Source organism: Onthophagus taurus, chromosome 7 (genome assembly GCF_036711975.1).
Source record: "Onthophagus taurus isolate NC chromosome 7, IU_Otau_3.0, whole genome shotgun sequence".
Lineage (NCBI taxonomy): Eukaryota > Metazoa > Arthropoda > Insecta > Coleoptera > Scarabaeidae > Onthophagus > Onthophagus taurus.
This window is the reverse complement of record NC_091972.1, coordinates 12,004,112-12,017,600: the sequence shown is the minus strand read 5'-3', so window position 1 is coordinate 12,017,600 and position 13,489 is coordinate 12,004,112. Positions and strand designations below refer to the sequence as shown.

The 13,489-nt window shown below is 32.0% G+C and overlaps 1 protein-coding gene across 1 annotated transcript; it reads left to right on the top strand.

Moving 5' to 3' along the window:
* The first annotated feature begins 1,661 nt into the window (after positions 1–1,661).
* On the top strand, positions 1,662–12,222 carry LOC111420925 (DDB1- and CUL4-associated factor 5). The gene is made up of 9 exons (XM_023053995.2): positions 1,662–2,169; positions 2,308–2,488; positions 2,729–2,865; positions 2,923–3,052; positions 3,122–3,521; positions 10,281–10,400; positions 10,461–10,613; positions 10,671–10,831; positions 10,896–12,222. The coding sequence occupies exons 1-9, from the start codon at positions 1,857–1,859 to the stop codon at positions 11,815–11,817; spliced, it is 2,517 nt and encodes an 838-aa protein (XP_022909763.1). The 5' UTR covers positions 1,662–1,856; the 3' UTR covers positions 11,818–12,222.
* The last annotated feature ends 1,267 nt before the right edge of the window (positions 12,223–13,489 follow it).

The following is a 13,489-nucleotide window of genomic DNA, read 5'->3' as shown; positions in this document are numbered from 1 at the left end:
CATGTGACTTCATGTTTTCATAGTTCCGACGTGATATCATTATATCCGTTGTTTGCCATGTCTGAACTTTTTGTCTGGTGTGTTCCGTCAATTTTTTTGCTATCTCATTAATCTATTTTTCTTTCATGTGTATCCTGACAAGTATTATATTTTGAATCTTTGATTATATATAATATGGATTGAGCTAACTGAATATATCTACTAACAAAAATGTGGCTCAAGGTGAATAGACGCAGATGGAAAGCGATAATGTGAAAGTGTAACAAAGATAGACATAAAACGGTACTAAACAGACGGGCGCATGCGCACAAAAGTGTCAAACCACTTTCATTTGACGTTTATCATTTTGTTGTGTCACAGCCAGTCACACCGTTATGTTTAAAAATGTATTGTTTCGTGTGCAAAGTTCGCGATAATACAGTTTCACATCACCTGTAAGTATTATAAATAATAAGGAAATTTTATTTTATTTTTTTTTCTTTTTTCATATATTAATTTTGTTTTAAATTTACCGCCAAAATTAACGCACGCTCATTATATGTCAGTACGCTTCTATGTCTATCTCGGTTCGATCACCTTGCGCAAGCTATCTCTCTCGTTGGCTCAATCCATATTATATATAATCAAAGTTTTGAATCCATTTCAGTTCATTCTTTTCCAGGATGTATTCTTTTATTGCATATGTTTATCTATTTAATAACTTCTTTCTTTCAAATTCTATGTATTTGTAAATCCATGTATTAGATAGATTTGTTCTGTTCTGTGTTTTCCTTGTACAGGGTGCATAGTTATTATGGTTTCCTTCTGTTTTGATTGTTCGTTGACGACTTTGTCAATATCTCCCTTGATTTACTCCAAATTCTTTCCACGACAACCATGTTGCATTCTTACTCGACTTTTATCGATTTTTTTGGTATTTCTTCATCATGGAGTTAAGTCTAGTTCTGAGTTTTCTTCCATTTGGTTCTCCAACTCCCAGAATCAGTTCGATGTGATTCTTTTTTTGGCGTCCGTGATCATGCCACATATACTTTATAGTGTTCTTGTAGCTAGATTTCGTAGGGCATCGTCTAATCATTCTGTCTTTGCTTAGACAAACAAACTTGCTTTTGTTTGCAACATTCAGTACTTTTTAAAGTACATATTTAAATTCTACCTTAAACCAATTCATATTTGAAAATGTTGGAAAGGTCTACCAACCTAAATAAAAGTTTAATGTTTATAACTTTCATTTGTTCATAATAAATTAATAACATATCAAATAATGCTTTATAAGAGTAAAATTAATAATTCAAATAATGTTTATAAATAAATTACACAAAATATGTTTTTAACTGTGGTTTATTCACCCACGAAATCTACTAAAATAATCATTTAGTTAAAAACACAATGACTTCATAATTATTTTATTTTCATAAATTATTTAATTTATCTTATTACATTTTAATTACAATGAATTTAATTTTGTAAAATTAATTTTATTTCATAAAGTTTGTATTAAAAGATTTCTAATTTATTGGATATTCAAATTTGTAGGTTATCTTATTTGTCAAATTGACAATTAAACTGTCAATGCAAATATATTTTTTAAGTAATGTAATAATAAATTAATAATTTAAATAATATTCTATTTACGATAATACCTAGTTCGTTTGTAAATTTTATTATTTTGAAATGAAATGTAACACGAATTTCGCCACTTTTGATAATAATAATTATTGTACTGGGGTAAAAAGCGATTTGATTTGAATGAGTAGCAAGCGGCAAGCGCACGCATGTTGAATCACGTTGTATAAACTTGCCGAGTTGACCATCGTCGAGACAGCTGATCCTGACACATACGAGGCATTTGACGTATGCCCGTGTTCCGTGTAGAACGTTCGTACCTAAAAAAATTTTCAACGACAACGTGTGCGAGTTTTCCACTTTTTCCTCGGTGCCAGAGACCCTGCCGTGTCCCTGCGGTTCTCATTATGGCTAGTTCCTCGGACATAAACCCCATCAACTACATTATCAAACAGCAATATAACGATTCGGCTCGTATTAGAGAAAAACTATTTAAGGAACGGCTTCGAAATGCAAAGAACTTATACAGAAAGGATCTTCTTGCCCATTATGGATGTGTTAACGCTATAGAATTTTCCGAAGAAGGTAATCTTTTGGTTTCGGGTAAGTTGATATTTTTTATAAATATTTTTATTCATTAAATTTATTGTAAACTTGATTAGATTGTGTGTTTTATTTTTTATATTTGTGATTAAGTGTTTTTTTTAACTCTTTTTAAGGAAAAATCTTAATGATTTTTAGGTGGGGATGATAGGAGGGTGTTGCTGTGGTTTGTTCCCGATGCGATTTATGATAAAGGGGCCCCCGTTGTTATGCAAACCAATCATACAAGCAACATTTTTTGTCTTGCTTTCGATAGATTCAATACAAAAATATTTTCTGGTGGTAATGACGATCAGGTGATTGTCCACGATATCAAAACGTAAGTATAACAAAATTAATTTTTTTAATTTAAAAAATTTTAAAATATAAATAAAATTAAAAATGAATCTAATGTAGAATATTTTTTAAAATAAATTTGCATTTATATTTCAAATTTAAAATGACAACTAAAAGTCCAAAAAATGTCGATAAAGTAGAAACCCCACAATTTGTAAATGTCATTTTAAATTTCATCCAAAATGTAACCTTACTTATATTATTTATTTATTATTATTTTTAGTGGTCAATTGGTAATGAAATTACCGCATAGAAATCCTGTTTATGGCTTAAGTGTAAACCCGCAGGATGATAATGTTCTTGCAACCGCTGGTGATGATGGTCGTGTTCTAATCTACGATATACGAGAACATGAACCAGGTTTTGATTTGAAAAGGAAAACATTTTAATTGAAATCTTTTATATTTATCGTTGTAGAACCAATCATTCTCGCCAAGGAATCGTCAGGATTTCATTCTGTAGTATTTCATCCACTAAATCCAAGATTATTAGTCACATCAAACGCCGATGAAGGAATCGCGTTATGGGATTGTCGCATAACAAAAAAGTAAACAAAGAAATAAGAAAATTATTTTAATCAAAAAATTACCCTATATTATTTTTTTTTAATTTTCAGAGAGCTTTTAATTTATGATCGAAATGCAGGAAGAGTAAGCGGAATAAGTGCATGTTTTAACTCATCTGGAAGCCGAATTTTGGCTCTACGAAGAAGATTACCTCCAGTTCTATACGAAACGCACAATCCTAATGCTCTTTGTCAATTTTATCATCCACAATATTATAATTCATGCACAATGAAGACATGTTGTTTCGCCGGCAGTGATGATGAATACGTTTTAAGTGGTTCTGATGATTTTAGTTTATATATGTGGCGTGTTCCGGATACTCAAAATACTTTGGTGGAATGGGGCGAACCTCATGTTGTTTTACAGGGTCATAGATCAATCGTTAACCAAGTTCGTTATAATAAACATAATAATTTTATTGCGTCTTCTGGAGTTGAAAAAATGGTTAAGGTAATTAAGATGATTTATTAACATAATCTGACTGTATATAGAGGGTGAGTCAGAAAGAGTGGGAAATCATAACACTGGAGACACCAAAATATGACGATTTAATCAAACATCGTCTTATTCAGTGTGTTAATTAATTGTCGTATCCTACGTCATTATTGCAAGTATGCAACCGTGCAAGCATGTATTAGTATTATGTACGAATACTGTGATATTGGTTGCATACTTGCAATGATGACGTCGTAGGATAATTAATATTAACAAAGTGTACATATTTTCCAGGTACAAAGTGTTCAAAGTTAAAATCTTATTTCGAAATTTCTTGATAATTTTGAAGTTTTTTGTTTTCAAGCATGAGTTACTCTTATTGAAATTGTCTAGATCTACCAGTTTCGAATTATTTACTTTTAAATGTTTAAATGTACTTTGTGACGGTAATGAAACCTATTACAGTACAGGTGTCCCAATTTCGATGTCCACATAGGCTATCTCCGAAACTAAAAGAGATAGAAAAAAAGTAGCTTACATGTCATGATCTCGTTTTTCGAGAAAATGCTAATGCCGAAAACTGCGAACAGCTATCGTCTTTTGTTTTCGCCCTATCGGCAAAAACTGAAAATTTTGCGAAAACGACAATCGCGAATATCTCACTTATTATCAAAGATGGAGTATTATAAATAAAACATTATATGGGCAACTTTTTACGAAGAATTCAGTGGCGTAGGTAGAATTTTTTTCCCATCTTTTATTTTCGAGATTTGAGACATAACTTTATTTTTTTAAATGGAAACCATAGTGGCTATGACCTAAAATAATTTTTTATTTTCTTCTGATAACAAATATATATAGTTTGTGGGGTATATTTCTTATAGTTATTGAATAATTAACAAAAATTCATTTTGTTCTATCTAAAACTAATGTATGTATTTAAAAGTTAATGTTGCTATGGTGATAACCATACATACTATGATGGAACATAATGTATCAATTTTTGTTGTTCTTTCTAAAACTATTGTATGTATTTAAAACTTAATGTTGTTATGGTGATAACAATGCCACGATGGAAAACATTGGGTACGTTCAGCAGGTGTCAGCAGGTGTCAACAGTTGAATTAAATCAGTCAGCTAGTTGTATGAGCTTTAATACAGCGGAACGAAATCGGCTGAACAAGCAATTGAGAATTAGCAGTTCAGCATAACCTAAAACTATGGCCAACAATAATATTTTTGAAAATTTTGTGTTATTACAAGAGATAATGGATGATGATGTTGATTTTAAGGCTCATTTCATTTTATACAGTTCTGCCAGTTTTCAAAATTAAAGGGGAGGAACAAAAAATATTAATCCTAACCTAGAATTTCACAACCGCTGACAAACTAAGTGCAGATTACTTACGCTGAGATATTTACTAAACTGCTGCGTAACAGCGCTGACTTAGCATATCGTTCAGCCGCGACTGCTAATATAGCAACTTAACAGTTGACACCGGCTGAACGTGCCCATTGTTTCCAATTATTGCCAAAGTTTGTAGTAGTACTTAAAAATTCACTGACAACTCTAGCATTATGTGCTGGTGCTCCGTCATATTGAAAATATATCATTTGAGACTTATTTAATGGTAAATTGTCGACCAAAGGCACAATGTGCTGCCTTGATATATTGAGGTATTACCTGAGTTTAAGTTTTTATGGTAGATACTATATGCCAACATTCTATTATCTAAAAGGGCACACCATACATTGAACCTTAACCTTCTTTGAACACTCAGAGACTTCATTGGTCCAGATGACATTTTGAACAAACAGCAGATTATTTAATTTTTCTAAATATCATCTACAAAATTCTAATCTTAGATTGACATCTCCTGCACGTAAATAATGAGTTAGGCCCGCTTTGTATAGTTTATACATATTTTTCTTTCATATTCGGAAGCAGCGGTTTTTGGGTCAGACGTCTTGTTCAATTTCTCTGCAAGATGTTGATGGATTTATCGCAAGTGAAGCCAACACATTGACTTCATCCTCTTGCAGGCCATTTTGGTATGTTTTTGCACGTGGTTTGGGGATGGACCAAAAATCTATTAAACTTTCTGCTAACCGGCTGAAGGTTCTTCCGTGCGGTTGTCTTCTTTCCGAATACTTTGTGAAATATAATTCCGCGGCTAACGTCGCATTCTTATCTGATAACATATAGCATTCCATCATGTTACATTTTCATAATTTTCGAAGTTCATTGTAAAGTTTTATTTAGTTTTGTTATACTTTGACACCTAACATGCTGGTGCATCATACCAGCTCATAATGCCAGAGTTGTTATCGAATTTTTAAATACAAACTTTGGCAATTATTTGATACATTATGTTCCATCATAGTATGTATGGTTATCACCATAGCAACATTAACTTTTAAATACATACATTATGTTTAGATAGAACAAAATGAATTTTTGTTAATTATTCAATAACTATAAGAAATATGCCCCACAAACTATATATATTTGTTATCAGAAGAAAATAACAAATTATTTTAGGTCATAGCCAACTACGGTTTCCATTTAAAAAAATAAAGTTACGTCAAAAATCTCGAAAATAAAAAATGGGAAAAAAATTCTACCTACGCCACTGAATTCTTCGTAAAAAGTTGCCCATATAATGTTTTATTTATAATACTCCATCTTTGATAATAAGTGAGATATTCGCGATTGTCGTTTTCGCATAATTTTCAGTTTTTGCCGATAGGACGAAAACAAAAGACGATAGCTGTTCGGAGTTTTCGGCATTAGCATTTTCTCGAAAAACGAGATCATGACATGTAAGCTACTTTTTTTCTATCTCTTTTAGTTTCGGAGATAGCCTATGCGGACATCGAAATTGGGACACCCTGTACTCAAACGGGTGCTGTAATGAGACTCCTTACAGCATGCGATGCTGAAATGAGATTTTAGTAACATTTTATGGAACCAGTTCAAGATGGTGACATTGGCTCATTAATTTTTCTAGTTGTCAATGTGACAATTTTGTCTATGGATGTTTAAATACGTTCTTAGCATCAAATACAAGGTCCACAATGATGAGGACATTCAACTCTCTTATTTTCTCGAGCAATTTCTCTTATTTTGGGAGATATGTATATAAATTTTTTTTCAGGTGAATACATTTTGTGTTTCACTGACTATTTTTAATTGTCAATTCAAATTTTTATTTTCAAGTGTTACGGTGTTACCAACTGCTACATTTTTGATAAAAAAAAAGGATGAAAACGCGAATTACAAAAAATAGCATAAATCATTAGTAAAGCACATTTTGCTTCTAAAATTTTTATTTTTGAACAAGGAAAGATAACTTATTTTTCCGCTTATGTTTCGACAATTGCAATAATCATCTTTACCAACAATAAAGTTATTACCAACTTGAAGATGTCACGACATAATGAGTTTTCTAGTAGTGATGCGAGATATGATTTGTTGTTTTGCTGAAACCAATTTTAATGGTTTAGTAGCAGCCTGAAGATATTTGGAGTTATATCCAAATCGAAGGCAACCTAATCATAAGTCATTTAGGAATCTGTACAATCGTCTTGGCGAAATGGGATCTTTTCGTCTTAAAAGTATCAATGGTTCGAGTTGCAGAAAATTCATCTATAAGTACCCAACAAAACAACAATTATCAGTGTGTAGTTTTAAAGAAAGAAAAAATTCGGCCATATCATTATACTCCCGTTCAAAACTTATTACCGCAAGATCATGCAGCACGCCTATATTACCCACTTGTTACAAAACAAATTACTCGAAAATGAAAAGTTTTCTAACAAGATTCTGTTCACTGATAAAGGGACGTTTACAAGACGGAGTGTTTTCAACTGGAAAAACAATCACTTATGGGATTTCGTAAATCCACATGCTGCGAGGGAAAGACACTTTCAACACGAGTTTAATGTAAATATTTGATGTGGTGTAATATCCAATTTTTTCATTGGTCCATTTGAATTTCCTCCCAAATTAAATAGACGTGTGTATTTAAGTTTTCTTGAAGATCATCTATACGAGCTTTTACATGGCCTACCAGACGCTAAAAGAAGACATGTGGTTTATACAGGACGGTGCGCCACCACGTTATTTTACAAACATTTTCCGCATTGTTGGATTGGTCGTCGAAGTGAATATGCATGGCCACCGAGAAGTCCAAATTTAAATTCACTGGATTTTTCAATATGGTCACAAATGAAAGATATGGTGTACAAAACAAAATTAATTCGAGCGAGGATCTGAGGTGAAAAATTCAAGATGCCGCGACTGCAATTCGAAATAATGATCAAATGTTATTTGATATTATATGATACTTAAAAAAGCGAATTGTAAAATGTGTTGAGGTTAATGGTGCACACTTCGAAAATTTACTTTAAATTCTATTGTTATTGATTATTATCGATACTGATTGCTATAGTTACTGTGTGTTATTGATTTTAAATGTTTAAGAAAAAAATTACTTTCAAACAAATAAAAGCAGATGACTTGGAAACCAGTAGACTTAGACAATATAAGCAAGACTACCTTTTTTGTATGGAATTGTACAAGTAATTCATCATACCACAACTGACAAAATAGTCATGATTAGATATATCAACGAGTAGTGTGTATCCAGCGCCCTCTACGAGTATTTCTCATGCTCAAAAACATTAAACTACCAAATTTTATTTTAATAGTATAAAAAGCTTCAAAATTATCAAGAAATTTCGAAATAAGAATTTAACTTTCAAAAACCACCGACATTTGTATAAGAGATGTTAGGTTAAATCGTCATATTTTGCTGTCTAGTATCTCCGATATTCGGATTTTCCCTTTTTTCTGACTCTCTCTGTATAATGTCTTTTATTGTATATAATCTGCGTATATGCAATTAAAACACATCTTTCTCATCCTCATTATCTCCGCCAACCACGGTCGCTCCTCTCCATCCAGTAAGCGCTACTACTCCATACCTCCCCCCTCAAATAGTCACACCATTAACACCATAGCATATGATCAATTGACTCGTTTTTCCTTCCCTATACTCTGCTTCATGAAATACTCCGGAGTTTCTTCTGTTGTTATGACGTTATACTTATTATTGTATCTCCCCTCTTCCACCTGAACACACTGTTCCAGCATTTCTACAGCTCTATCTCTACCCTCCAACTCCTTCCACAGTGTTCACCAGTAGAGCTATTCTTATACAAGGTGTGTCAAATGTCTGGAATATAGCCAATAACTTCGCCATTTGTGGTTTTAAAGAAAAATGTTTCAAATACAAGTAAACTGTCAATTTTTTGACATTTAAAGCTGTCAACGGCGTTACAACCATATGATTTATTATGTTTATAGCGTAGAGGGATTTATCCTCTATTAAAATGTGCAAAAAAACATATGCATCCTATTTAATATAACAATGTTGGTTGCCATAGCAACGAAACAAAGAACAATGTAAACAAGCAAGTATCGCCAAAAAATGCTCCACAATTAATAAAGATTTTTTTATTTGAAACATTTTCTTTAAAACCACAAATGGCGAAGTTATTGGCTATATATTCCAGACATTTGACACATCCTGTATAATAGATCTGTTTTGGTTCAAGGGTGTAGTTCCTAACAGTTCTGCGAATACACCAGGGCGTAACTTCAAATCAGGGGCCCCCTAACTCATATGCTAAAAAAACTAACGTATTAGTAAATTTACTGTATTGTATGTAAAAAGTAACGATCATAACAATAACAATACACATAAAAATATAAAGAAAAATAGAACATTTTTATAAGGCAGTAAATAACTAAAATACATAATTAAAATAATATTGCATAAAAGTCATTAGAAAATAAATTTAATTTAAAAAAAAATTATTCAAAAATGTTTTCTTCGGAGTTTATGATCCGCAAAAGCTCGTACAAGCTCTTTTACGTCGATTTTCTCAACTTCCTTAGCTTTAATGACCAATAAACCTAAAGTCATTAGACGCGTCTGAGTCATAGTAGTACGCATGAAATTTTTAAGCAACTTTAGCTTAGAAAATGAGCGTTCATTACTTGCAACGGTTACTGGTAGAGTCATAAATAGAATAAAAACAGATACAACTTCAGTAAAACTAGAACTTAAATCGGAATATTTTACTAGAACTGGTTGTAATGATTCCCTAATAGTTTTCAAATTAGATAATTCAAATCAAAGTTTTTTTTGAACAGAAGCTGAAGAGCAAAAGCGGCACTTAATCGTTGTGATATTTTTCTTGATGGCAATTTGCTTTTGCTTTAATTTGTGTGTCGCTTAAATGACTTAGTATTTGAGACTGAAGAAATGAAAAAAATTTGCGCACTTTCGAAATCCAGCAAATCGGGATTCAAGTTGCTGAATTTGCGAAAGTTGCTAAGTTACGCCCCTGGAATACACATCGCTCTTCTGCTAGTCTTCACATCCTTCTAAGAACTGCATGAGATGTCCTTTCCAACAACTCACAGATATCCTGCTAGTTACTGTTTCCAGCTTCTTTCTCTTTCTATTTATGTGTTTCTGCCCCTTTTATTTGCTTTCTTTGCTCTACATACATACCTTTTTATATTTCCTCCTTGCTTCCCTGTATTGAACCTCAAACGCTTTTCCCTTTATACCTTTTTTCCACCTCATCTATCTTCTTGCCTCCTTTCTGGTAACATAGCATTCACTATCCCACCACTCGTTTCTTCTCCATCCACATCTACTTCTGTCCATACCTAACTGATTCAATTTTATTGTGTAGTTGTGGAGTGCAGTTCCCGTTGGAACATGGAATGGCTCTTTATTAAAAGAACATCAAGATCCACAAAGAAATGTTTATTCCAAGGATGATTATGTGTATATTGTCGGTCATAATTCGACGGTAAGCGAGATATACAAGATTTTAATGGGGATGAAATATTAATTTAATTTTATTATGTAGAGAATATCCCACGATTATAGTGACCAGTCGACACAAGAAGATCTTAGGATGATGGCATTTTTCGATTCATTAATCCAAACGGAAATACAGGCTTGGAATAGCTTATCTGAAGATACGTATTCATCCGATAGTGATAGTGATAAACAATCTCAGGTTAGTTGAGTTGACTAACAAATTTCATAATATTGATCTTTATCTTTGCCATAAAAGGAAATGATTCGCAACTCATGGCAATCGTTGCTTAAATGTAAGCGAAATGCGGAGGAGTTGCTTAAAAAACACAAACCAAATAAAATAGCACAGCTTATTTCCCAGAAGAAACATAAACTTGCTAAAATGGCACACAGAAGGTCTTCCAGTTTAGTATTAAGGTAAATACATAAAAATCGTGCCAATATTAAGATTTTAAATTTTAATTTATCTTCATTTTTATAGATATCCATCCTCAGATAGCAAATATCGAAGAAAACTAAACAAATTCAAAAACTGTCCTGGAAGTAGTTGCAAATTTAAGAAAAATAACGGTCTCTCTTTAAAAAAACGAACATCGTGTCGAAATGCGTCAAAATGTCTTCCACCACCACCACCTCCAGTAACCACCTCATTAAAATCAACAAAACACAATAAAAAGTTGACAGAAAATCAAGTCGTTGAAAGAAAATATCGAACCAGATCACAAACTAATCGAGAAAACCATCAAAATCCATCACCATCATCATCATTAGATGTTCCAAGTACAAGTACAGGAATTACAGAAACTACTCATCATAGTTCAGTTGTCTTCCGTGTGATTGATCAAGATTCTGATGAAGAATCAACATTAAACGGTTGTACAGAGACAAATGATAACATTGAAAATAATCTTGTTGATGTAATTCCAACTCCTTTAAATGGTAGTAGGGGTCGTATTTATATAAATATGGTTCAAGTAACGAATGGAGGTAGCGCCACTAACCCTTCAAACGGAAATATAGAGCAACATGCATCAACATCAACTTTACAACAAGATTGTGATGATGGTATTAATAATAATAATAATACGAGTGTAAATAAGGATAATTATGAAAGTGATAGTTCGATGAGTGATAGTGATCGTAATCATAGGTGTACGACATCGGTTAGAAGAAAAAGAAAATTTCATCAGAATGATGTTGTTAGTATTAATAATAATGCGAGTTCTTCAGGAAGAACGAAGCGTACATTGAGAAGTAATACAATGGCTTCGTCATCGAATATTAATTATAATGAAAATAGTTCTGAGGATGAATGTCGTAAACAGGATAAATTTAAGAAAAGAATTAAAAAAAGTCGTGTTAATTATAGGAAACAAATTGGTGGTGATTCAGATTCAAATTAAATTATAATATTTAATACATATATTCAACAAAAATAAACTTATCATGTTCGGATACAATTACATTCTTTTTAGATCTAACTAAAAAATCGGGATGAAATGCAAATTTAATGAAAAAGAGAAAGAGACTGATTATATGCCCTTGGTTTTTTTTTTGATAGTGTCCGGACAGACAATTTGTTATTCTTTTTATATGTTTGGTTTATTTTAAAACAATTATTCGAGTCTTGTTCAATCAATAGGTTTTGGACACAAAAAAAGAGATTTTTTTAAATCCAATTTGGATTAATTTGTTATTTTAAAATAATAAAGTTTAATTACTAAGTTCATTTATATTTTTAGTGTGATATTGTATCTTTTTTGGATTTGTTAATATTATTTTAAAATAAAATTCTACTATATAAAATATTTTTGGAATTATACTGAGTAATTTACTTTTTATTATTAATCTAATTCAAGATTAATACATAAAAAGAACTTAAGAAAGGAAGGATTTTTTAAAAAATCAACCAATTCTATAACACACAATTATAACTTTATTAGGTGCATCATAAGTTATGATAACATATCGTCGAAAACAAGGATAACAAAGTATTAGTCTTCTGAGTCAGAGTATACACTTATGAAATATGATTACATTTATTTCAGAATAAGTATTGCACGTGTTTACTACTTAAAATTGTATTTTGGATAAGAAGACAACTTAGAAACAAATATTTATGAATAGTCATTCAAAAGCCCCAAATTTAATTCATGTGAAAGTAAACAATTTTGGCCAAAGAAACGTTATCTAAAAAGCAAATAAAGATATTTTACGAACGATAAATCGCACCCAATCATGAAGGCACACAATACGATTTTCTATCTTATTTTCTACATTAAGTAAGATCTAATATTTACAGTTATGCGAAAATATCCTTATTTCTGGTGATTTTTTCAGCGAAATTTATTAAAAATAACCACGAGAATTCGAGAATCAGTTTTGGGATTACATCTTATATGTTGCAGCATGTTACAGACACCTCATATGATGAACTAGAAACTGTATATGAGAGAATTCCAAAACATTACGCAATTGTGGCCTTTGGATATTTTCCACAGCCTTCAGAAAGAGACAAGTAGTAACAGACTCACAGTTACACAAGTTGCCCCAAGCAATAACTTGAAAATTATAAGATATTGGTTCCCATGAAAAAATATATAAAAGAACTTGGCAGAAACCGAGACCAACAAAGTCACAAAGTGACAGTTTGTAGGAGATGGGCTACTTTTATCCAGAACATTAGATCATACCAAAGAACGGACTACTACTCAGATCACTATTTGGTGGGAGTTAAAATGAAACAATTAATAGCTCTTGTAATGAAATGGTAACGACCAAATAACGTAAGATGGAATACAGCGACAGTTGAAATTGGAAATATAAAGGTTGAGTACCAGACGAAGATAAAAAGTATGGTCGTGTATAAGAAATTCTATCATTGAGACTATGATGTTCTGCGACGATGGAAGGAGTATTGTGAGACTACTCCGAATAGAGAAGAAACCGAAACGGCAAGCACACATAATTGGAACGCTCAAAAATTACAAATAACGACGAAATGATGGAATAACGTCAGAGCTACTTATACAGGGTGTATAACCTACAGCTTAACAGTTAGAGTTTGCTTGATTA

What these genes read in the sequence shown, in the direction of transcription:
- LOC111420925 (XM_023053995.2), top strand. Translation starts at nt 1,857, where the DNA reads ATGCCCGTGTTCCGTGTAGAACGTTCGTACCTAAAAAAATTTTCAACG. An exon ending in GATTGTCGCATAACAAAAAA is followed by an intron (nt 3,053 to 3,121) that starts GTAAACAAAGAA and finishes TTTAATTTTCAG; the next exon opens with AGAGCTTTTAATTTATGATC. An exon ending in TTGTCGGTCATAATTCGACG is followed by an intron (nt 10,401 to 10,460) that starts GTAAGCGAGATA and finishes TTTATTATGTAG; the next exon opens with AGAATATCCCACGATTATAG.